Raw genomic sequence first — 26,924 nt, 5'->3', positions numbered from 1 at the left:
TCTTTAAAGATGCCTCTTGTTGCTAAGGAAGTGTCTACAGGTGTGTCTTGTTGCTAAGGAAGTGTCTGCAAAAGTGTCTTGTTGCCAAGGATGTGTCTAAAGATGTGTCTTGTTGCTAAGGAAGTCTTTAAAGATGCCTCTTGTTGCTAAGGAAGTGTCTAAAGATGCTTCCAGTTGCTAAGGAAGTGTCTAGCTAAATATGTGTCTTGTTGCTAAGGAAGTGTCTAACTAAAGATGTGTCTTGTTGCTAAGGAAGTGTCAAAAGATGTGACTTGTTGCTAAGGAAGTGTCTGACTAAAGATGTGTCTTGTTGCCAAGGAAGTGTCTGAACAGTGTCTTGTTGCTAAGGAAGTGTCGAACTAAAGATGTGTCTTGTTGCTAAGGAAGTGTCTGAACATGTGTTTTGTTGTTAAGGAAGTATCTGAAGATGTCTTGTTGCTAAGGAAGTGTTTAAACATGTGTCTTGTTACTAAGGAAGTGTCTGAACATGTATCTTGTTGCTAAGGAAGTGTTTGAACATGTGTCTTGTTGCTAAGGAAGTGTCTGAACTTGTGATGAGTAGATGGGGTTGAACAAACCTGTTTGAAATTTCCATTTTTGCGTTGCTCCCAGTCCATCATGTCATGGAAGATTGGGATCATGGTATTTCGGACCTCCACCTGAGGGACCAATGTCACTCCCAAGAATGGACCAATCATCCCGGGGATAAAATGTATTTTGTTGTCGCCTGAAATACAAGCAAACCTTTAGGATGTACATTGACAATGGAAGCTTGGTCACAGGGGGCGAGGACAGGGGCGGGTCTCACCAAGGTTCTGCCACATGCTGAAGAGTTCGTATGTCATCATGACCCTCATGTCTCCATACCTGCAGTTACATGTCATATATTCATGTTTTATGTATTGAACCCAAGGGTGTGTGTGCAGGAGTGCGTGCTTATGTCCTTACTTGTCTAAGATTTTCTGCCTCTTTGATGGACTCATGTTTTCTAGCTGTAAACTGGGCTGGTTGATGTATAAAACTGCCAGGCTGAAATAGGAACTCCACACCTGCAACCACATGCGCATATTAAAATTACAACTTACACTTTGACATTCCTCTTTTCATTAGAGATGTCCGATAATGGCTTTTTTGCCAATATCCGATATTGTCCAACTCTTAATTACCGATTTCGATATCAACCGATACCGATATATACAGTCGTGGAATTAACACATTATTATGCCTAATTTTGTTGTGATGCCCCGCTGGATGCATTAAACTATGTAACAAGGTTTTCCAAAATAAATCAACTCAAGTTATGGAAAAAAATGCCAACATGGCACTGCCATATTTATTATTGAAGTCACAAAGTGCATTATTTATTTTAACATGCCTCAAAACAGCAGCTTGGAATTTGGGACATGCTCTCCCTGAGAGAGCATGAGGAGGTTGAGGTGAGCGGTTAGTGCTGCAAGGGGTTCTGGGTATTTGTTCTGTTGTGTTTATGTTGTGTTACGGTGCGGATGTTCTCCCGAAATGTGTTTGTCAATCTTGTTTGGTGTGGGTTCACAGTGTGGCGCATATTTGTAACAGTATTTAAGTTGTTTATACGGCCACCCTCAGTGTGACCTGTATGGCTGTTGACCAAGTATGGTTTGCATTCACTTGTGTGTGTGAAAAGCCGTAGGTATTATGTGATTGGGCCGGCACGCAAAGGCAGTGCCTTTAAGGTTTATTGGCGTTCTGTATTCCTCCCTACGTCCGTGTATAAAGTGGCGTTTTAAAAAGTCATACATTTTACTTTTTGTAACCGATACCGATAATTTTGAAACCGATACCGATCATTTCTGTTATTACATTTTAAAGCATTTATCGGCCGATAATATCGTCAGTCCGATATTATCGGACATCTCTACTTTTCATCATCAACATGAATCCTTATTGATAATATCCTGCGTGAATAATGCAAGTACCTTAAAGTCAAAGTCTGCTTCTGCAAAGTTGTGCTGAAACGGTGAGAGACGCTGCACCGTAGTAAGGATGATGCTGAAGATAGAAACAAACATGTCATAATGACTTTGTGACAATGACGCACTTTCTTTGAATCTTTCCTTACTGGCTGGTCAGCAGCCTCATGACATTCCAGTCGCGTGGGAAAATACTGAGCCTCATCAGATGTCGGAACACACACCAAATCTTCATCATGAACTCCTGAGAGAAAGCAAATAAATCAAGCGATGTTGGAATTACTCAAACATTTGCAAGAAAAAAAAGGAGCATGCATTTCAGTTGGATGGTTGGATTCTTAAGATCTCCTGACTTCATGAAAGTTGGCTAATTTGTACCTTCAGCTCCTCCTTGCTCTGATAGTTGTCCATCAGGTGTTCGAAGTGGACGTTGGTCATGTGACGGAGGAGGGACAGCAGGCAGGACACAAACTCTCCCTGCCAATAGAAATGAGGTCACACTCTTGTCAGCCAATTACAGGAAAGCAGAAGGCAGTAACAAGTGAAAGATTGGACCAGATGGTTAGGAGGGGAAGTGCAGCTTTACTCCATCAGTTCGGGCCTGGTTTACTAAGATCCAAACACCACGCGGTGTACAGCATGTGAAATCTATAAAGTAGCGTGTACTGTTAGTGGGCGTGTTGTGTGCGATTTATTAAGACTGCGTGTGCAATTGTGAAGTGGTGCAGACCGCCTTATTTAATTGAGGATTTTGCATATACTATATGGGGCATCACCACGGAGATGCTTTTATTTCCTACACATTCATGATATCATACCCGTGGCATTTTGCTATGTTTTCAAAACAAGCAGTACAACTTTTTACGAGGATTTTTGAAGCAGTCGTGCACATACAGGTAAAAGCCAGTAAATTAGAATATTTTGAAAAACTTGATTTATTTCAGTAATTGCATTCAAAAGGTGTAACTTGTACATTATATTTATTCATTGCACACAGACTGATGCATTCAAATGTTTATTTCATTTAATTTTGATGATTTGAAGTGGCAACAAATGAAAATCCAAAATTCCGTGTGTCACAAAATTAGAATATTACTTAAGGCTAATACAAAAAAGGGATTTTTAGAAATGTTGGCCAACTGAAAAGTATGAAAATGAAAAATATGAGCATGTACAATACTCAATACTTGGTTGGAGCTCCTTTTGCCTCAATTACTGCGTTAATGCGGCGTGGCATGGAGTCGATGAGTTTCTGGTACTGCTCAGGTGTTATGAGAGCCCAGGTTGCTCTGATAGTGGCCTTCAACTCTTCTGCGTTTTTGGGTCTGGCATTCTGCATCTTCCTTTTCACAATACCCCACAGATTTTCTATGGGGCTAAGGTCAGGGGAGTTGGCGGGCCAATTTAGAACAGAAACACCATGGTCCGTAAACCAGGCACGGGTAGATTTTGCGCTGTGTGCAGGCGCCAAGTCCTGTTGGAACTTGAACTCTCCATCTCCATAGAGCAGGTCAGCAGCAGGAAGCATAAAGTGCTCTAAAACTTGCTGGTAGACGGCTGCGTTGACCCTGGATCTCAGGAAACACAGTGGACCGACACCAGCAGATGACATGGCACCCCAAACCATCACCCAACCATGCAAATTTTGCATTTCCTTTGGAAATCGAGGTCCCAGAGTCTGGAGGAAGACAGGAGAGGCACAGGATCCACGTTGCCTGAAGTCTAGTGTAAAGTTTCCACCATCAGTGATGGTTTGGGGTGCCATGTCATCTGCTGGTGTCGGTCCACTCTGTTTCCTGAGATCCAGGGTCAACGCAGCCGTCTACCAGCAAGTTTTAGAGCACTTCATGCTTCCTGCTGCTGACCTGCTCTATGGAGATGGAGATTTCAAGTTCCAACAGGACTTGGCGCCTGCACACAGCGCAAAATCTACCCGTGCCTGGTTTACGGACCATGGTATTTCTGTTCTAAATTGGCCCGCCAACTCCCCTGACCTTAGCCCCATAGAAAATCTGTGGGGCATTGTGAAAAGGAAGATGCAGAATGCCAGACCCAAAAACACAGAAGAGTTGAAGGCCACTATCAGAGCAACCTGGGCTCTCATAACACCTGAGCAGTGCCAGAAACTCATCGACTCCATGCCACGCCGCATTAACGCAGTAATTGAGGCAAAAGGAGCTCCAACCAAGTATTGAGTATTGTACATGCTCATATTTTTCATTTTCATACTTTTCAGTTGGCCAACATTACTAAAAATCCCTTTTTTGTATTAGCCTTAAGTAATATTCTAATTTTGTGACACACGGAATTTTGGATTTTCATTTGTTGCCACTTCAAATCATCAAAATTAAATGAAATAAACATTTGAATGCATCAGTCTGTGTGCAATGAATAAATATAATGTACAAGTTACACCTTTTGAATGCAATTACTGAAATAAATCAAGTTTTTCAAAATATTCTAATTTACTGGCTTTTACCTGTACATGCCAACCCTCCCGAATTTTCCGGGAGACTCCCGAATTTCAGTGCCTCTCCCGAAAATCTTCCGGGACAACCATTCTCCCGAATTTCTCCCAATTTCCAGCCAGACAACAATATTGGGGGCGTGCCTTAAAGGCACTGCCTTTAGCGTCGTCGCTCACGTGAAAAGGAGACTATTATATATGTCTCCGTTATCCATTGGTTTATCTATAACCCATAAAGTAGGCAGGCACGGAGCTATTTCTCAGCGTGTGTTTATTCCAGCCGGCACGTTAATACACTGACACACAACATCCGGATTCCCATCATGCATTGCTTCAAAACTACAGCAAGTAGTAATGTCCAAAAATATAACAGAGACAAAGCAGAAAAACGGAGAAGAGACAGTCATGGCCCGAGACACAGATGGCTATGAGGATAGCTGCAAGCAACATCCCGTTCTCATTTGCGGATGTTTTCAACAAATCCGTGAAGGATATGTTCCCGGATTCAGAGATCGCTCGCCAGTACTCAAATGGCAGAACAAAGGCTACTCAAATAGGGAAAGCTAAGTGTTATTAGCAGCAAGCAGCAAGTACAGTACAATTAGTAGAACAACTGTGTTTTCATTACTGTGTACTATTTCTTATATACATATACATACATATATATATATATATATATATATATATATACATATATATATATATATATATATATATATAAGAAATACTTGCATTTCAGTGAATTCTAGCTATAAATATACTCCTTCCCCCTTAACCCAGCCCCCTTAACCCCGACCCCTCCCACCTCAAACCCCCCCAATCTTCCGAATTCGGAGGTTTCAAGGTTGGCAAGTATGGTCGTGCAGTGCATCAACATAGAAACCACTTTTTTTCTTTATCGCAGAAGGTGCGCTCATTAGAGAGGCTGCACTTACTAAATGCGCTAAAATCCATACTTAAAGAAGTTTTTTTTATGTAAGAAATATTTTATTAATATATATATATATATATATATATATATATATATATATATATATATATATGTGGGAAAAAACCGAACATCATTAAAAAAATACTAAAGGACACCAAAACGCATCAATTGAAATTGTTTTAATCAGCTATTTAAGTCCTCTAGCAGAAATACAATTATGAAATTATGTTGCTGAATAGAGGATATGTATAATATTTTATATTTTTGACAGTGGTGTGCCGTCAGGGCCAGCAAGGCCTTCTCTGCTGGCCTAACATAACCAGAAATCATGATCATAATTAAAGATAAAAGTCATTTTTTATTTACTTTCCCGAAATATCTAAAAGTATTCATATTGTCTTCATGTCATATTATGCTCCTTCCAGCTCTGTTGTTTTTAGGTTATAGAGTTATTTATCCAATCAGAATTCAGGGAAGTTATGTTGCCATGCTGTACGAAATCTGCCCGAGGCCTTTAGAATCAACAATGCGGGCGTCTGTGCACTCTAAGTGAACGGACACAAACATTTGACAGACATTTGCAATAGCCAATCAGATCACGAGTTGTTGTCAGTAAGGCCTTCTAGCTGGCCTAAAGCAGATATATATTGTGATGTTATGAGCCAGGTAACATAAGAACTCCATTACCCAGCATGCCGCAGTAGTGTAGAGCATAACTGCGCAGTAGACATGCATTTTGATGAGCACCTTGTGGAGTAAATTTAAGAACTCAGCCAACACGCCTCGTCTGCATCTTTTATGATTAGACAAGACATCACATATATTTGCAAGGCCATTTTCAAGAAGGATATTTAAAGAGAAACTACATCTTGTGAGACGATGTCGGTGAAAATGTGAATTCAGATATTTTTTATTTTTTCACGTTTAATATGTTTTTTGCAATTTTAATTTTGACAGTACCACATAAGATATGTTTTATTTGCTGATGCGGGTTTATTGATTTTTAAATGCGCCAGAAAATAACCCATTTTGTACAATGCCCAGTAGTGCGTAAATATGTTTCTGTATAGTATTTCTCCAGCAATGGTCGGCTGGATTACTGTAACTCTTTATATTTTGGAATTAGTCAGTCCTCCCTCTCACGTCTGCAGCTGGTCCAAAATGCAGCTGCCCGACTTTTAACTAACACAAGAAAAAGAGAGCACATTACTCCTGTTTTAGCCTCCCTCCACTGGCTGCCTGTGTCTTTTAGAGTCCATTTTAAAATTATCTTACTCGTTTTTAAATCCTTACGTGGTCTTGCCCCACCGTACCTCTCTGAGCTGCTCCATCTCTATGCCCCCACCCGGTCCCTCAGGTCAGCTGATCAGCTGATCCTGGAGGTACCCAAAACAAAGCGCAAGCTCAGAGGGGACAGAGCCTTCTCTGTTGCGGGTCCCACTCTCTGGAACGATCTCCCTCTCCATGTGAGACAGGCCCCTTCTTTGGCTATTTTTAAGACCCTTCTTAAAACCCATTTTTATTCACTGGCTTTTAACCCGGCATGAGACTTTGAACTGTTTTTAGCTTATAACTTTTTTAACTGTTTTTAACTTTTAAACTGTTTTTATCTAACAAACTGTTCTTAGGGTAATTTATATTTGCTTTTTAATTGTGTGTTTTTATTTCTGTTTTAAATGTTATTTTTTTAGTCTGTCCTTTGCCTCTATTTCTTTGTGGTGTACAGCCCTTTGTTTTTCAACTGTGCTTGTCTTTAAAGGGCTTTATAAATAAAGTTGGTATGGTATGGTATGTGGTGACATCAATTGTGGTATTTTGAGAGGTAATCATTGAAGTCGTGCACATACTTGCCAACCCTCCCGGAGACTCCCGAATTTCAGTGCCCCTCCAAATAATCTCCATTCTCCCAAAGTTCTCCCGATTTTCACCCGGACAAAAATATTAAGGGCGTGCCGTGATGGCACTGCCTTTAGCATCCGCTTTTTCACCATACAAACAGCGTGGCGGCCCAGTAACATGTTGTGTGCGGCTTCTGCAGACACACGTAAGTGACTGCAAGACATACTTGATCAAAAGCCATACAGGTCACACTGTTACAAATATGCGCCACACTGTGAACCCACACCAAACAAGAATGACAAACACATTTTGGGAGAACATCCAGACTGTAACACAACATAAACACAACAGAACAAATACCCAGAATCCCTTGCATTCCTAACTCTTCCGGGCTACAATATACACCCCCGCTATCACCAAACCCCGCCCCCCCCAACCCCGCCCACCTCAACCCTGCCCCCCTACACCTCACCCCCCCAAGTATGATCGTGCATCAGTAAAGGCTTAGGTGGGAAACGCACGGCCCGCCACTGATTTTTGACCATCCAAAATGTTGACACACACACACGTATGATGGGGGATTCTCGTCTGTCCATGCAGAGCGAGCACTGATCCGTGTGTGGAACTGTCAGTTTGCACGTCTTCCTGACACACGCTAAATGAAACACAGAATAGTGCTCGCAAAACGGTGATGGGTGTTGATAAATCACATTGCGTGTGCTAAACAATTATATTTGCATTTTCGCCTCCCAGTATTGTGGGCGTATTGATGATCAGCATATATTTTGCATATTAATGAAGACGCAAAATGGATTGCACGCCATATTCTGCTCACTTAACAGACACAATCCACTTTGCACATGTTTAGTAGATCAGCGTTGCGTGTGCTATCAGGTTTTACTACACGCAAACGTTTAGTAAATCGGGCCCTCAGTGTGCTAGCCTGCAAGCGTAGGTTAAAGTTGCCTCAAAATTCACGTATGAAAACATGCCAAAAAAAGCAGAGGATGATACAAATGGACCAACACAAGCTGGGTGACAGTGGACGGGGCAATATGTATTAAAATAACATTTTTGTTCATTATACTCCTTTTAATCCCCGATGGAAAATTCTAATAATTCATCCAGCATCCTAATGATGTCATAGTTTCAGACTTGATAATACTGTTATAATAATTGCTGTGAGGCATTTGTCAAATACATATTGTCCGCCCACTGCAAGGGTTGATGACGGGTAGTAAGACAAAGAAATATTTGGATTGTTAGTTACTAACGGTGATCTCGGCGGTGCACTGCGGACAGCGTTGACCTCTTACCGCCTCCTGTGATTGGCTCTTGTTCATGACTGACAGCAGTGTCTGCAGGAGGACGTCCAATAGAGACTCCACCATCATCTCCACTTCTTCCTGCACCGATGTGTCCTGGGAAAAAGGATGAGGGAACCATGCATACCTTTGATACCATACCATGCCGTATCATATATTATACCAAACCATACACACATGTTAAGGTTGTACATCTCTTTGTGATGGATGATTCGTTACACATTAGGACACATGGGTTACGATACAATTCAAAAACTATATATTTTTTAAAATTGAACAATTCGATAAGATTCGATGTAATGTATGAACAACTCGATAAGATTCGATATGGTGATATCCTTTACACACTGATGTCGGTTTTTGATGCAGTACCGCCTGAGGGATCGAAGGTCACGGGCATTCAATGTTGGTTTTTGGTCTTGCTGCTTACGTGCAGTGATTTTTCCTGATTCTCTGAACCTTTTGATGATATTACGGACCGTAGATGGTGAAATCCCTAAATTCCTTGCAATAGATCGTTGAGAAATGTTGTTCTTAAACTGTTCGACAATTTGCTAAAGCATTTATTCACAGAGTGGTGACCCTCGCCCCATTCTTGTTTGTGAATGACTGAGCATTTCATGGAATCTGCTTATATACCTAATCATGACACCCGCCTGTTCACCTGTGGGATGTTCCAAATAAGTGTTTGATGATCATTCCTCAACTTTCTCAGTCTTTTTGCCACTTGTGCCAGCTTTTTTGAAACATGTTGTAGGCATCAAATTCCAAATGAGGTAATATTTGCAAAAAACAACAAAGTTTACCAGTTCGAACAGTAAGTATCATGTCTTTGCAGTGTAATCAATTGAATATAGGTTGAAAAGGATTAGCAAATTATTGTATTCTGTTTTTATTTACGATTTACACAACGTGCCAACTTCACTGGTTTTGGGTTTTGTGTAAGCGGTACAGGAATTTTTTAATTATCCACGTTTGTCTAGATACAGCCGTGATATTTGACGAAGCTCTGTATGGAACAATACTTTGTTACATTTCCACGCAGAGAGAAAAGAGCAACTTTAAAATGTAGGTGTAGCTGTATTTATTCATTTAAAACATTCAACACCAGACATGTAAAGCTTGGTGTGTCCAATTTGTGTTAAAATACGAGACTTCGACTATTGTAATGTTGCGCGACCTCCGGCGGTTCTTCTTCATGTTGCCTCGGGACGGAGCCTCGTATCCAGGCTGTGGAGATAACTTCATGCACAGAACTTTTTTTAGCGTTTGGAAGTAAAACTTTACGTCCTTACTAGAGCTATGAATCTTTGGGTTTCCCGCGATTCGATTCAATATCGATTCTTGGGGTCACGATTCGATTCAAAATCGATTTTTGTTTTTCAATTCAACACGATTCTCGATTCAAAAACGATTTTTTTTTCCCGATTCAAAAGGATTCTCTATTCATTCAATACATAGGATTTCAGCAGGATCTACCCCAGTCTGCTGACATGCAAGCAGAGTAGTAGATTTTTGTAAAAAGCTTTTATAATTGTAAAGGACAATGGTTTATCAACTGATTGCAATAATGTAAATTTGTTTTAACTATTAAATGAACCAAAAAATATGACTTATTTTATCTTTGCGAAAATATTAGACACAGTGTGTTGTCAAGCTTATGAGATGCGATGCAAGTGTAAGCCACTGTGACACTATTGTTCGTTTTTTTTTATTTTTGTAAATGTCTACTGATAATGTTAGTGAGGGATTTTTAATCATTGCTATGTTGAAATTGTAACTAATATTGATACTGTTGTTGATAATATTCATTTTTGTGTCACTACTTTTGGTTTGTTCTGTGTCGTGTTTGTGTCTCCTCTCAATTGCTCTGTTTATTGCAGTTCTGAGTGTTGCTGGGTCGGGTTTGGTTTTGGAATAGAAATGCATTGTTATGGTATTGCTGTGTATTTTTTTGTTGGATTGATTAATTAAAAAAATAAATACAAAAATAAAATTAAATGTAAAAAAATAAATAAATCGATTTTTTTTTAAATGAGAATTGATTCGGAATCGCACAACGTGAGAATCGCGATTCGAAGTCAAATCGATTTTTTCCCACACCCCTAATCCTTACAAACCTCTTCACACTGCATTTGTGCAAGCCAATTGATTAACAGGCAAGATAGTCCAGAACAATAACAACCTTCCTCTGGATATCAGTCGGGGCACAAACAGTATTTTCCTTCTGATCTAAAACTCCTTCCATCAATCCACAGAGCCTTTTGAATTAATTTAGAGACATTGAAAAGTTATGTTTCCATGATTTTTGTCCGAAAATTCCTTCAAAACAACTCTTTCTTTGCATTCGACCCGATACATTATTCATAAGGCTGTCTGCTATTTAACATCAGCATAGCCATCAGGGGCAGCACGGTGAAACAGGGATTAGTGTATGTGCCTCACAATACAAAGGTCCTAGGTTTGATCCCCGGGCTTTGGGTCTTTCTGTGTGGAGTTTGCATGTTCTCCCCGTGACTGCGTGGGTTCACTCCGGGTACTCCGGCTTCCTCCCACCTCCAAAGACATGCACCTGGGGATAAGTTAATTGGCAACACTAAATTGGCCCTAGTGTGTGAATGTGAGTGTGAATGTTGTCTGTCTATCTGTGTTGGCCCTGCGATGAGGTGGCGACTTGTCCGGGGTGTACCCCGCCTTCCGCCCGATTGTAGCTGAGATAGGCTCCAGCGCCCCCCGCGACCACGATAGGGCCAAGCGGTAGAAAAAGGATGGATGGATGTAGCCATTAGAGGTGTAGTATTTGTAACCTGTGCCAATATTACAGCAGGCATCACTTAAAACTAGTTCTAAAAATCTGCATATCCACCGGAAAAGTAGTTATCCGCGCTAAAATGAAATAAGCGCCCCACAGTGTACGGCAGATGGCATATGACCAAAAGTCGCGTTTGAGAGTGTGCATGGACACTTGGATTTCACATGTAGGTGTGAAAATACAAAAAAACGAACTATTATAGAAATGTTTTTTTATATATAACAGGAGCACAATAATGTGCTGCAAAAATGTCTCGCCCAAGTTTTGATTGTTATTCAAGGGCCCAATTTGGCCTGGTTCGTGTTTCCTCCTATCAGCCACCACTGTGTGTGTGTGTGTGTGTGTGTGTGTGTGTGTGTGTGTGTGTGTGTGTGTGTGTGTGTGTGTGTGTGTGTGTGTGTGTGTGTGTGTGTGTGTGTGCGTGTGTGTGTGTGTGTTCTTGTATTTCTACCCTTCTTCAAACATCAACAAGGAAAAGTACCTTCCATATGAGGACCGGTGAACAAGTTAGGACATAAATCATGGTCCCAATACGGAAAACCATTGCATCTAATAGAGAATGTCTCATTTGCACCCCCTGGTGGTGAAATCTATCAAAATTAGGGTGGTCCCAAAAAGGAGGGATTTTTCAAATTGACTGTGTGTCGGTTTTAAAAGTGCTCCCCCTCTGGTCAACATATGTAATAACACGTGTGTGTAAGAAATTGAAATAAGCCCCCTTTGGCCAAAATTAATTAAAAAATAAAATATGTACTGTATAAGGAGACATACTGTAATAACTTGAAGTAAATAATGAAGATTAAACACCAATTACCAACAAAAAAAAAAGCAGTCTTTTTCTCACAATGTGTCGATTTTTTTCTTATAAAATTGGGAACAATTTCTTATATTCTTTCTGTTTCTGTAATATTGCAATATTTTCTCGTAAAAATTATTACTTTTTTATGTAAAATTATTACTTTTTAATGCAAAATGGTGACATTTGTCATATGAAATTCTGACTTTTATCCCAATATTGCCAATTTTTTTGTTGTTCTTGTAAAACAGTGACATTTTTGGAGTAAAACGATGACTTTTGTCATAACTTTACCAAGTGAAATTCTGATTATAATTATAATATTGCAAAAATGTTTAAGTTTTCTTGTAAAATTTAGACTTTTGTCGAGTAAAGTTACAACTCCTTTCATAAAATTGCCAAAATTTTAAGATTTTTTTCTTGTAAAATTGCGACTGTTATTGAGTAAAATTCCAACTTTCATCATAATATTGGACAAATGTTCAGTTTTCCTTGCGTTGAGTAAAATGACGACTTTTATTATAATACTGCCACAATTCTAAGTTTTTCTTGTGAAATTGTGACCTTTTTCCTGTGAAATTCCAACTCAGTTTTCACAACAAGCGTTTTTATATGGGCATAGTATGTATATATTATTAATGTTGTAAATACAAATCTTTATACATCTTAAAAAGTGTGGTCCGAAAGAGGTAGGCATTTTTTTCGGAGGTCTCAAGAAGGTACGAAATCTCTAAATGTAATAACGTACAGCATTTACCTTGGAAAGTGAACTTCTGTGGTATCTACTTTGAGCTGTTTCTCTGTCAAACACATCATCAGCAGCTTCTGCCGTTTAGATGTTGTTTTAATGTCCTTGGCTGGCGTTTATTCTAACATGAGCATGGTGTAGACTAGCAGTACTATCAATACCAGGGGTCCCCAAACTTTTTAAATTGGGGGCGCATTGGGTTAAAAACAATTCAGTGTGTGTGCGTGTGTGTGTGTGTGTGTGGTGGGGGGTTACCAGTGAGGTGGTCTTAATCACAGAGAACAGGGAAGTGAGAATCCCACAGCACATCAGCAGCTCTTTTTGATGCCTCAGATGGAGATGAATGTGATGAAGAACCACAGGGAGTAGAATCCTTCGAGACTCTAAAAAACACACATACACACGTGTGTATTGGTTTGGAGAAAGTGCGTCGTTATGAACAGTTGATCAGTTGACTTTGTGCATGATAAAAAAAAATGTATTATCACACGTCCACTCAAAACAATAAAGTCCAAACTGTTACCAAAACTGTCCAAAAGGTTACCTGGGAAAGAAAAGAGCCTGCTGTCCACGGTGCGAGCAATAGACTGCAGCTTGACCACGTCCATGGAGTGTCCGATGTGCAGCGTGGACGGCAAACTGGCCAAAGTGCCACGCACAAACTCTGCCACTTCTTGGACTGAAAACATGTGCAGCAGCTCATCAAAGATGGTCGGGAAAGAGTTGAACAGCGCAGCCTGCAAGGGGTCAGAACCAAAACTGACATTGACGCCACGAGACCATCACAGGCGAGAGTACATCAGTGGCCAATGTTTCATTTTGTGCGCTTGCTGCTCAATAACAACGGAACATCAGCTCCAGCACAAAAAAAATCTTTGTCAGTCGTCAGGGAAAAGAGAAGTAAACAAAACAAAAATGGACAGAAAATAAACATTTTCTGCTGCTTGTGTGAAGGGGATTTCACACACGAGCGAGCCATCCCGATGAGCACAGGGCGGGGATTTCATCCACGCATCTACTTACTGACACAGGTGGCGGCCGCACGGTGTTGGCGCTCGACACCTGAGCACAGGCGGTTTGCCCCCCACCGGTACCCTGGCCTGGTGGAGGGAGTGGGGCTTGGCCTAGAGGTGGAGCCTGACTTGGGCCTTGACCAGGCTGGGGACCCTGAGTGTAAATGTATAAAAGGGAGAGCGCCCCCCCCAAAGGAATATCAAGGAATTATGGGAAATCGATGGAGGTTGTCGGAGAAAGCGAGGAAGAATCCAGGGTGAAAGAAGCAGACCAAAAATCAAACAAGCTGTGGAAGAAACTTCTCTTAAAGGGGAACATTATCACCAGACCTATGTAAGCGTCAATATATACCTTGATGTTGCAGAAAAAAGACCATATATTTTTTTAACCGATTTCCGAACTCTAAATGGGTGAATTTTGGCGAATTAAACGTCTTTCTATTATTCACATCGGGAAGCAATCCGCCATTTTCTCAAACACATTACAAACACCGAGTCAAATCAGCTCTGTTATTTTCCGTTTTTTCGACTGTTTTCCGTACCTTGGAGACATCATGCCTCGTCGGTGTGTTGTTGGAGGGTGTAACAACACGAACAGGGACGGATTCAAGTTGCACCAGTGGCCCAAAGATGCGAAAGTGGCAAGAAATTGGACGTTTGTTCCGCACACTTTACCGACGAAAGCTATGCTACGACAGAGATGGCAAGAATGTGTGGATATCCTGCGACACTCAAAGCAGATGCATTTCCAACTGGACTGGACAGATCAGGTTTCAGGAAAAGAGAGCGGATGAGGGTATGTCTACAGAATATATTAATTGATGAAAACTGGGCTGTCTGCACTCTCAAAGTGCATGTTGTTGCCAAATGTATTTCATATGCTGTAAACCTAGTTCATAGTTGTTCGTTTCCTTTAATGCCAAACAAACACATACCAATCGTTGGTTAGAAGGCGATCGCCGAATTCGTCCTCGCTTTCTCCCGTGTCGCTGGCTGCCGTGTCGTTTTCGTCGGTTTCGCTTGCATACGGTTCAAACCGATATGGCTCAATAGCTTCAGTTTCTTCTTCAATTTCGTTTTCGCTACCTGCCTCCACACTACAACCATCCGATTCAATACATGCGTAATCTGTTGAATCGCTTAAGCCGCTGAAATCCAAGTCTGAATCCGAGCTAATGTCGCTATTCCTTGCTGTTCTATCCGCCATGTTTGTTTGTATTGGCATCACTGTGTGACGTCACAGGAAAATGAACGGGTGTATATAACTATGGTTGAAATCAGGCACTTTGAAGCTTTTTTTAGGGATATTGCGTGATGGGTAAAATTTTGAAAAAAACTTCGAAAAATAAAATAAGCCACTGGGAACTGATTTTTAATGGTTTTAACCCTTCTGAAATTGTGATAATGTTCCCCTTTAAATCAGAAAATCAACATTTTTAATCGCCTTGCACCTGAAAACCTTATCTAAGATGAAAACGATTAGTGGTCTGTTCACCTGTGTGAAGATGAGGGTCTCACAGGTGGGTCGGTCCAGGCTGATAACTAAACGGATTGAGTGGAAAAGTTCCTGGATGCTGCTCCGGAACTGTTCCTCCTCCATCCCACAGGTGGCACGGGAGTAAAGAATCCGAGACTGAATGATGAACTTGAACAGATACTCCAGAGCCTGTTGGCCGTTTTTCAGCTTTGGGTCAGTAAACAATGGCATTTAAACCTACAGCATACGATATATTGTGAATATACAGTAGTACTTTGGTTTTCGGACGCCCCATTTTTCCATATTATTTGTTTTTAGCGCAAATGTTCTCACACTGCAAAAAGTCAGTTTTCAAAAACAAGAAAAAAAAATACAGAAATTAGGGGTATTTTATTTGAACTAAGCAAAATTATCTGCCAATAGAACAAGAAAATCCACCTTGTCAAGACTTTCCAAAACAAGTAAAATTAGCTAACCTCAATGAACCCAAAAATACCTTAAATTAATATATTCTTACTAATAACAAGTGCACTTTTCTTGGTAGAAAAAAAAAATTGACCTTTTTGCTCAATATGTTGAAAAATATTCTTAAATGAAGTAAATGCTAGTGCCAATATCTTGACGTAATGATATGCGCTCGGCATCATGATTTTTTTTTTCATGCTTGAAGTAAGAAATTATTACTTTAAAAAAGCAGTTTTATACTTGTGAGTGTTGATGACACAGCTTTGCAACAGTTGATATTCTAGTTTCAAGCATGTTTTACTCAATATAGGTCATCAAATCTCAGCAACAAGCTGTAATATCTTACTGAGATCATTTAGGACCAAAACCCTTAAAACAAGTAAAAGACTCTAACATAAAATCTGCTTAGTGAGAAGAATTATCTTATTAGACAGAAAATAAGCAAATATCACCCTTATTTGAGATATTTAATCTTACTTAGATTTCAGTTTTTGCAGTGCAGAATCTTTGTACACCATCTCGGTATTGTACAGCCAAACATTGGGCGTACGAAACTAGTCCGGAGGTTTTCAACAAGGAGTCTGCGACCCCTAGGGGGTCCATGGAAGTACTGCAGAGGGGTCCTGAAATGTTTGGAATATATTTTTTTATATTTCACTCGCAATTTATCCACAAATGCAAATTACTTTAAATACACATTAACATTGTTCTAACTCACTGTGGTGTCGTTTAGAAATAGCAGTGTCATGATCCTTGGTCCGGATCATGTTTTTGTGTTTTCTGTTAGTTTTGAACTCCTTGAGTTCCTGTTTGTGCACCTCCTGAGTTTGTTTTGGTTGCCATGGTTGCTCATTATGTTCACCTGTCTCTGATTAGTGTTCGGCCACTCACCTGCTACCCGAGCACTAATCAGAGGCATTATTTAAGCCTGCCTTTAACGGTCAGTCAGGCTGGCGTCATTCTGTCACGTCTGGGTCGCATCTTTATGCGGGGTCGTTCTCCCAGGAATGCAGACGGACCACTCCGGACAAAGCGTTCAGGTAAAAACATGATTTATTCACAAAAATAACGCGAAGTACCAAAAAACAGAAAACAAGCAAAAGGAAAAAAGTGCCGATCGCACTGGGTGCTAAACTAACACTTAGCATTAGTGATGGGTCCGGCAACACCGATGCATCGGCGCATGCGTCGAGCTCATAGAGCAAAACCCTGTGTCGGTGCGCGTACCGCTTTTAGAAAGTCACGTGACCGATCATAAGCGGTTTCGGTCACGTGACCGATACGCGAACTGTGTCGCACTGACGCCTCCCTCCTCTGTGCCCTGTGAGCGGGTCTTTTCTACAGCCGGAGAAATAATAACTAAGAAGAGAAAATGTTTTTTTTTCAATAACAATGTGTAAAAAAAAAAAAAAAAATCCCAGTCCACAAGCATCCTCATTTACAACAAATTCTCTTATATTTCCATGTTTTGATACATGTTCACATTATTTATTGACTGTATCTAAAAAAGATAAAAATATATTTTTATTGAAATGAAAATATGAAATAATCCTAAATGAAATACAATGACTTGGTTTATATTATTGTTTATACTAGGTCAGGGGTCGGCAACCCAAAATGTTGAAAGAGCCATATTGGACCAAAAATACAAAAACAAATTTGTCTGGAGCCTCAAAAAAATAAAAGCCATATTACATACAGATAGTGTGTCATGAGATATAAATTGAATTAAGAGGACTTAAAGGAAACTAAATGAGCTCAAATATACCTACAAATGAGGCATAATGATGCAATATGTACATATAGCTAGCCTAAATAGCATGTTAGCATCGATTAGCTTGCAGTCATGCAGTGACCAAATATGTCTGATTAGCACTCCACACAAGTCAATAACATCAACAAAACTCACCTTTGTGCATTCATGCACAACGTTAAAAGTTTGGTGGACAAAATGAGACAGAAAAAGAAGTGGCATAAAACACGTCCTAGAAAGTCGGAGAACGTTATACATGTAAATATACTACGGTGAGTTCAAGGACCGCCAAAATTAGTAGGACAAAAGTGCGCTCGCCAAATACTCAAATCAGTGAAGCATGTTTAATATAAACAATGTGCTTTATAACAGTTAGGGAGGTTTGTGTCATGGTTGTCCTCCTACAGAAACCATATTAAAATAAAATAAAAACATTTTTTTCCTCATCTTTTTCTATTTTTCATACATTTTTGAAAAAGTTCCAGAGAGCCACTAGGGTGGCGCTAAAGAGCCGCATGCAGCTCTAGAGCCGCGGGTTGCCGACCCCTGTACTAGGTCATAAAATCAGTGTCAGTTGAGTCGGTCCATAGGTTGCCTGTAGGGATTTTTAATGTCCAGCAGATGTCAGTATTTAGTGACACAGTATCGACACAGTATTAATACAGTTTTGCAATGTGTCGAAACGCTTCATTACGCCTCATCAACCCATCACTACTTAGCATAAACTATGGACGTGAAAAACTTGCTAACTGTAGCAAGAACAAACAAGACTTATGTAGCAAGGCATGAAGCAAACAACTAGAGACAAGGCAAAACTCACGTAACCGGTGCTTGTAGCAAATAATGACGCCAGCCTGACTGACCGGCAAAGGCAGGCTTAAATAATGCCTCTGATTAGTGCTCGGGTAGCAGGTGAGCGGCCGAACATTAATCAGAAACAGGTGAACATAATGAGCAACCATGGCAACCAAAACAAACTAAGGAAGTTCACAAACAGGAACTCAAGGAGTCCAAAACTAACAGAAAACACAAAAACATGATCCGGACCAAGGATCATGACAAGCAGTGGCATAGCCATCTTACTCACCGTACCTTTCAGGTTTTGAATGAAACCCCTGAATAAATAATGATATTACTACTATCATGTTAGCATTTAATATAGCTGGCGATTAGCTTTCTAAACGCCAGCTATAGATTCGCGACGCAAGCTGCCATCTTACAATTAAGGCGCTAGTTGTCAGCTAGGGATTAGCTTGTCAGTTGCCAGCTAGCGATTATGGCGTTAGTTGTCCGATAGCCATTATCGTGCCAGTTTCCAGCTGGTGATTAGAGGCTCAAGCTGCCAGCTAATAATTAGGGCACTCCTTGTTAGCTAACGGTTAGCGTGCCAATTGCCAGCTAGTATTTATTAATGAGTTAGTATTGCTCAACAACAAGGTACCTTTAGGACCAGTTGAATTTAAGAAAGCACTCCCAATTTTATGCAGCATATATAAGTTCGGGGTCCCTCTAATCCATCAGTTCGGGGGTCCCTGGCTGGGAAAACATTCAAGACCCCGAGGGAATGAGTCTATGGAATCGAAAGCCAAAAAAAGGTTTTTTTTATGCAAAAAAAAAAAAAGAAAGTTGCAAATGTCAGCACTTTGATAAAGAAGGTGAGATACACAAGGAAATAATTTACAACGTTCTTTTGAATTTTTCCTTGTCTGGATGTGGCTTTGGTTCAAACCCCGGCCAAGTCATACCAAAGACTATAAAAATGAAACCCATTACCTCCCTGCTTGGCACTCAGCATCAAGGGTTGGAATTGGGGGTTAAATCACCAAAAATGATTCCCGGGCGCGGCCACCGCTGCTGCTCGCTGCTCCCCTCACCTCCCAGGGGGTGATCAAGGGTGATGGGTCAAATGCAGAGAATAATTTCGCCTCACCTCGTGTGTGTGTGACAATCATTGGTACAAAAGAGAAAAGAGAAAGATCAGGGGATGGTGTTGTGAGTTTGTGAAGTCCTTTTGAGACACTTGTGATTAAGGGCTGTAGATATATATACGTGTATACATATATATAGTCAAGGTTTCTGTGGTTTATCCGTTATACAGTGCTCAATACCGGGGTAGAGCGGAATATACGTTAGGTCAGGAAAAACCACAGAGGCTATTTCATCCCTACAAGCCTGTTTCGCAGGTTTCCCTGCTCTTCAGAGGATTTTTTTCAGATTTTTAAAAAAATCCCCTGAAGAGCAGGGAAACCTGCGAAACAGGCTTGTAGGGATTAAATGGCCTCTGCGTGTTTTCCTGAACTAACTAGAGATGTCCGATAAATGCTTTAAAATGTAATATCGGGAATTATCGGTATCGGTTTCAAAAAGTAAAATTGATGACTTTTTAAAACGCCGCTGTACGGAGTGGTACACGGACGTAGGGAGAAGTACAGAGCACCAATAAACCTTAAAGGCACTGCCTTCACTGCCAATCACATAATGTCTACGGCTTTTCGCATACACAAGTGAATGCAAGCCATACTTGGTCAATAGCCATACAGGTCACACTGACGGTGGCCGTATAAACAACTTTAACACTGTTACAAGTATGCACCACACTGTGAACCCACACCAAACAAGAATGACAAACACATTTCGGGAGAACATCCGCACCGTAACACAACATAAACACAACAGAACAAATACCCAGCACCCCTTGCAGCACTAACTCTTCTGGGATGCTACAATATACTACCCCCCGCTATCCCCTACCCCACCAACACCACCCACCTCAACCTCCTCATGCTCTCTCAGGGAGAGCATGTCCCAAATTCCAAGCTGCTGATTTGAGGCATGTTAAAAAAAATAACGCACTTTGTGACTTCAATAAAAATATGGCAGTGCCAAGTTGGCATTTTTTTCCATAACTTGAGTTGATTTATTTTGGAAAACCTTGTTACATTGTTTAATGCATCCAGCGGGGCATCACAACAAAATTAGGCATAATAATGTGTTAATTCCACGACTGTATATATCGGTATCGGTTGATATCGGAATCGATAATTAAGAGTTGGACAATATCGGAATATCGGATATCGGCAAAAAAGCCATTATCGGATCTCAAGACGTAACGTATATATACAGTAAATATACGGTATATGTATTAATGTATGTAATTTGATTGATTGATTGCTTGATTGTTTCTGATGGTAAAATTTGTTTTAGGTTTCCTACGATTCAGTCTTCATCAGCTCTTTTGGAATGAATTAATAATAATGAAAACCGAGGTACCACTGTAATGCACATATTTCAGATGAATACGACAAATGTTACCCTCATGACTTCCTGGATGTGATCCTGTCGGACCGCCTCAGTAGAACGTTCCATAGACCACTTGAGACATCGGATTAGCTCCCTGGTACACAAGCAACATTGTCAATAACCAGATTTTCACAAAATGCGATCTTCATTTCCACAAAAAATATACATCGATTATTATTAGACATAATAATTTTACAATAGAGTTCAAAGACTTCCAAAATATGTTCTTTAAATACTTGAATAGTTAAAAACAAAGTAACAGGAAAATATTATTGAGAAATACAATTATATTACACTCTAACACAGGGGTGTCAAAGTAATTTTAGCTCAGGGACCGCGTGGAGGAAAATATATTCCCACGTGGGCCGGACGAGTAAAATCATGGCATGACAACTTAAAAATACAACTAGGACAAGTTCAGATTGTTTTCTTTGTTTTACTTCGGCCCAAAATAGAACAATCAAATAATCCTGTTGACAAAACACTTTAAGTCACAGCCCGTCCAGGATTGAACAGAAAACAAAATAAATATAGGTTGATTGGCAACACTAAAAATTGGCCCTAGTGTGTGAATGTGAGTGTGAATGTTGTCTGTCTATCTGTGTTGGCCCTGCGATGAGGTGGCGACTTGTCCAAGGTATACCCCGCCTTCCGCCCGATTGTAGCTGAGATAGGCTCCAGCGCCCCCCCCCCGCGACTCCGAAGGGAATAAGCGGTAGAAAATGGATGGATGGATGGATGTATTAACTACCTCATTTGTCATTTCCATTATTCATTTTCTTTCAATTTTCACAGAAGACAATCATATTCACAGAACTATGTCACTGTGCAATGTCTCATTCAGCATTTTAAGTGTTTATTTTACACCTGTTTGTTTTAAAGCCCCACTTTACTGTCTAGGTTGTGGTGCTTTGGAAAACATGCTAGTATACATGTATGTAATACAAATATCCTCAAAGTTGCATAATCATTAAACAGTCTATTACTTACAATTAGTTGCCAGGTTTCGCATCAATGTTTTGCTTAAAGGCTGCCATGTTTTTCAACAAATATTGCTCAAATCTTGCACACACGTGCTTGTCAGTCCCCCAAAAGGTACCTACCAGATTTGGTAGGTACTCACTGGTTGAGCCTACACCCTAAAGCAGTGGTTCTTAACCTGGGTTCGATCGAACCCTAGGGGTTCGGTGAGTCGGGCTCAGGGGTTCAGCGGAGGTCAAGACACACCTGACTCATCGTGTAAATAAAAACTTCTCCCTATCGGCGTATTACGGATACGGCAACAGCAGAAGTCAGACTGATTTGCAGGTGTGTAATTTGTTGTGAGTTTATGCACTGTGTTGGTTTTGTTCTTTGAACAAGGTGATGTTCATGCACGGTTCATTTTGTGCACCAGTAATAAAACATGGTAACATTTTAGTATGGGGAACATATTCACCATTAATTAGTTGCTTATTAACATGCAAATGAGTAACATATTGGCTCTTAACTAGTCATTATTAAGTATTTAGTAATGCCTTATTCGGCATGGCCTTATTATAACCCTAACCCTCTAACCCTGGCCCTAACAGTGGCCTAGTGGACCTACTCAGTGGCCTAGTGGTTAGAGTGTCCGCCCTGAGATCGGTAGGTTGTGAGTTCAAACCCCGGCTGAGTCATACCAAAGACTATAAAAATGGGACCCATTACCTCCCTGCTTGGCACTCAGCATCAAGGGTTGGAATTGGGGGTTAAATAACCAAAAATGATTCCCGGGCGCGGCCACTGCTGCTGCTCACTGCTCCCCTCACCTCCCAGGGGGTGATCAAGGGTCAAATGCAGAGAATAATTTCGCCACACCTCGTGTGTGTGACAATCATTGGTACTTTAACTTTAACCCTAACCCTAACCAAAAAACTCTAAATTCTTTGTTACTTAGAATATGTTCCCCATACTAAAGTGTTACCAAAAACATATAACTTTGTCTTGAATTTGAAAAAATATATATATATATTTTTCACTAAAGAAGGGTTCGGTGAATGCGCATATGAAACTGGTGGGGTTCAGTACCTCCAACAAGGTTAAGAACCACTGCCCTAAAGGTGCATTCGTTATTTTATACGGTCTGTTGATTCGTGTGAAGAATTTTTACTTGTAGGTCAAACTCTGGGGCTGCTATGTAACTATTTGCTTGCCTAACAGAATTGGTATTGCGACATCCAGTGGACACATTTAGAACAGCAGTTTCTTGAATTTAAAAATGCAGCTCAATTTTACACTGAGCAAACTCATCTTGCGGGCCGCATGTTTGATATTCTTGCTCTAACATATACAAAATTAGGTAGCAATTACACAACATGCGTAATGATCAACATTTTTACAAACACACACACTTACTTGTAAGCCAAAGCACCAGCAAAGTGTTTGTGGATGTACGTGTCCATGACGGGTCTGAAGTGGAAGTATTTGCTGTCCCTGAGCAGGTTGATGATGAAAACCTGATGAAGAAATGCATTGTGGGTCAAATAGTTGAATTCTAGGATCAGCATTCCAATGGCCAATAAAAATGAAAACCGGTAGTTACAGTATGAAAATGTTCTTCTCATAATTTCAGAGACTTAAAGGTGAACATTATCACCAGACCTATGTAAGCGTCAATATATACCTTGATGTTGCAGAAAAAAGACCATATATTTTTTAACCGATTTCCGAACTCTAAATGGGTGAATTTTGGCGAATTAAACGCCTTTCTATTATTCGCTCTCGGAGCGATGACGTCACAACGTGACGTCACATCGGGAAGCAATCCGCCATTTTCTCACTTTCGTCGGTGTGTTGTCGGAGGGTGTAACAACACGAACAGGGACGGATTCAAGTTGCACCAGTGGCCCAAAGATGCGAAAGTGGCAAGAAATTGGACGAAATTGTGGGGAAAGCCGACGAAATGGTCAGTCGTTTGTTCCGCACACTTTACCGACGAAAGCTATGCTACGACAGAGATGGCAAGAATGTGTGGATATCCTGCGACACTCAAAGCAGATGCATTTCCAACGATAAAGTCAAAGAAATCTGCCGCCAGACCCCCATTGAATCTGCCGGAGTGTGTGAGCTATTCAGGGACAACGGCAAGCAATGGCGGCAGTTTGTTCCCGCAGACGAGCGAGCTAAACCCCCTGGATGTCTTGGCTCACACCGTCCCTTATGCCACCGAAGATGATCAAGAGAAGAATATCGACCCTAGCTTCCCTGGCCTGCTGACATCAACTCCAAAACTGGACAGATCAGCTTTCAGGAAAAGAGAGCGGATGAGGGTATGTCTACAGAATATATTAATTGATGAAAACTTTATTCATTACTCGCGGTTTTACGTAAATTATTATACATAAACTGTGTTTACCAATAATTTAGCTTAAAAACATTTATTTTTTTCAATCATTCGAGTACATTCGGGTAGTCTTGTGTAATGCAGTATTTTGTGTCTATTTAGGTATGGTTAACCTGAGTGCTGAAATCGTGGAAAAATATATGTTCTTAGCGTCCCTGAAATGGGCTGTCTGCACTCTCAAAGTGCATGTTGTTGCCAAATGTATTTCTTATGCTGTAAACCTAGTTCATAGTTGTTAGTAATTATCTTATCAGACAGTGTTAAGCCGCTGAAATCCGAGTCTGAATCCGAGCTAATGTCGCTATACCTTGCTGTTATTTCCGCCATGTTTGTTTGTATTGGCATCACTGTGTGACGTCACAGGAAAATGGACGGGTGTATATAACGATGGTTAAAATCAGGCACTTTGAAGCTTTTTTTAGGGATATTGCGTGATCGGTAAAATTTTGAAAAAAACTTCGAAAAATAAAATAAGCCACTGGGAACTGATTTTTACTGGTTTTAACCCTTCTGAAATTGTGATAATGTTCCCCTTTAAAAAAAAAAAGACGGTGAGTGTGTCTGTGTCAGGTCACATGATTATTTGTTTTCCATTCTATGCTAATGAGCGTCTCAGTGACACTAAATACTTGTCAGTCAGTTTTTATTTCTGCTAGCTGGTCTGTAATACAGTACAGAACATTTTAAGTCATTCAGAGACAAATGATTTTTTTGCTTTATGTAACGACACAACTTACCAGACTCTGGAAGACAAGCGGTCCATATTTGTCTGTGTTATCATCCAGAATGGAGAACAATGTGTCCAGAATATCTTGAAGAAACTTAAAACACACACACATATTTCTATGCTTATTTACATTTGTTTAAGAACAGTAAGTCAGTTACTTGCCAGGATAAAAAAATGTACATTTGTCAGGTCGTGTTGGGAAATGTTGTTGGCATATTAACAAAGTGTTAAGTAAATTAAATCCTTTACATGCACACAACATTAATTATATTCAACTTTTCAAACTTTTGAAACTTGTAAACACCGATTCAGAGTAAAGGTCATTCCGAATATTAGGCCATGTAATCGAGTTTATCTGAGAATGCGCTCGAGCGGGATATTACGTGTTTTTTGCGCATCACAAAGAAATGTGGGATTTTGTCAAATGGAGGCAGTAAAGGTTTACAATTCTGGGGTGAAGAAAAAAACAAATGTATTCTTAGATATCCTGAAATATTTATCTGTTATGGATTGCTTAAATAGGCATGGGAACAATCAGTGCCGCCATTCCCTATACGCAGATCACACGCCGTGCATGTATAAACACATAAAATGTCAAGTAATGGATGACAGGGCGCTTCATATGAAAGTCTACCGCAAAAGTATTCCTCACCCCAATTGTCATTGTCCCCTATGGCGCATAGTGTTGGTGCTGGAATTGAATCATGGCTGGGTATGTGCCAGGATTTTTTTTTTTTTAATTATGTTTAATTTGATATTTTGGAACAAAAATGTTTTATCACTCAACAGTTTATTTCCCATGAATTTATTTGAGTAGAAAACATGCATGTTAATAAAATTATATTTCTAATTTAAAAAGTATCAAAAATAATTTTGCATGAATAAAACAGTGTGAACAGTTTTTGCCCTGATTTAGGCAGGGGCGGCCTGTGGAAGAGTATTATATTTACCCGAGTATGTGAGAAAATGAAAAGAAACCACTTTTATCTGTAGGTTTTTTTTGTAATATTCATCCATCCATCCATCCATCTTCTTCCGCTTGTCCAACGTCGGGTCGCGGGGGAAGCAGCCTAAGCAGGAAAGCCCAGACTTCCCTCTCCCCAGCCACTTCGTCAAGCTCCTCCCGGGGGATCCCGAGGCGTTCCCAGGCCAGCCGGGAGAGATAGTCTTCCCAACGTGTCCTGGGTCTTCCCCGTGGCCTCCTATCGGTCGGACATGCCCGAAACACCTCCCTAGGGAGGCGTTTGGGTGGCATCCTGACCAGATGTCCGAACCACCTCATCTGGCTCCTCTCGATGTGGAGGTACAAAAAAATTATTTTGAATAGCATATAACGCTAAAAGTAAGGCAACAAAAATACAATTTTGTTTTTGGGATTCAACGTTTTGTTTTGACGGGGAGCAGTGAGCAGCAGCGGTGGCCACGCCCGGGAATCATTTTGGTGATTTAACCCCCCCAATTCCAACCCTTGATGCTGAGTGCCAAGCAGAGAGGCAATGGGTCCCATTTTTATAGTCGTTGGTATGACTCGGCCAGGGCTGGAACTCATGACCTTCCAGTCTCAGGGCAGGACACTCTGACCACAAGGCCACTGAGCAGATTGTTGTGCTTTAATTTGCAAGCAAACATTTGAGTCACAAGCATCCCTGCCATTAGTTGTCCAAGCAAATGCCACAGATCCGTTCAAAACATCCGGTCTTACTCGCGAGCATTAGCTTATATCTAGAGCTTGTCATAACTTTGTTTTCCAACCATGGTAAGGAAGAAAGTGAGTGTGAAGGACTGTGCTTATAAGAAGAAGTGGATGATCTGCATTGAATTAATGAAATAAATCATCAAAAACAGGACCAGGTGTGCGGCCAACTTGGTGAAGCAATTTGAGCGTATCACTGCTAGTCTGCACCATCCTGAAGCAAAATGAGTTGATGACACCAGCCAAGAATGTTAAAATGTATCTA

At 40.5% G+C, this 26,924-nt stretch overlaps 1 protein-coding gene across 6 annotated transcripts in view; it reads right to left on the bottom strand.

Annotated features, from left to right (window-relative positions):
- LOC133570942 (dedicator of cytokinesis protein 3-like) overlaps positions 1-26,924 on the bottom strand; it is a 100,455-nt gene that overhangs the window by 33,100 nt on the left and 40,431 nt on the right. For 3 of the 6 annotated variants that reach the window (XM_061923790.2, XM_061923791.2, XM_061923795.2), the window contains exons 20-33: positions 24,977-25,060; positions 23,252-23,352; positions 20,888-20,969; positions 15,376-15,546; positions 13,891-14,034; positions 13,412-13,604; positions 13,123-13,250; positions 8,461-8,607; positions 2,328-2,426; positions 2,099-2,193; positions 1,956-2,028; positions 949-1,049; positions 809-867; positions 579-727 (exon numbers count right to left, since the gene is read on the bottom strand). In XM_061923790.2, the coding sequence (XP_061779774.2) occupies positions 579-727; positions 809-867; positions 949-1,049; positions 1,956-2,028; positions 2,099-2,193; positions 2,328-2,426; positions 8,461-8,607; positions 13,123-13,250; positions 13,412-13,604; positions 13,891-14,034; positions 15,376-15,546; positions 20,888-20,969; positions 23,252-23,352; positions 24,977-25,060 (1,626 nt within the window). The remainder of the gene's footprint in view (positions 1-578; positions 728-808; positions 868-948; positions 1,050-1,955; positions 2,029-2,098; positions 2,194-2,327; positions 2,427-8,460; positions 8,608-13,122; positions 13,251-13,411; positions 13,605-13,890; positions 14,035-15,375; positions 15,547-20,887; positions 20,970-23,251; positions 23,353-24,976; positions 25,061-26,924) is intronic. The other 3 variants (XM_061923793.2, XM_061923794.2, XM_061923792.2) reach the window with 2 other exon arrangements.

Source organism: Nerophis lumbriciformis, linkage group LG28 (genome assembly GCF_033978685.3).
Source record: "Nerophis lumbriciformis linkage group LG28, RoL_Nlum_v2.1, whole genome shotgun sequence".
Taxonomy (NCBI): domain Eukaryota; kingdom Metazoa; phylum Chordata; class Actinopteri; order Syngnathiformes; family Syngnathidae; genus Nerophis; species Nerophis lumbriciformis.
This window is presented reverse-complemented; position numbering and strand designations above follow the sequence as displayed.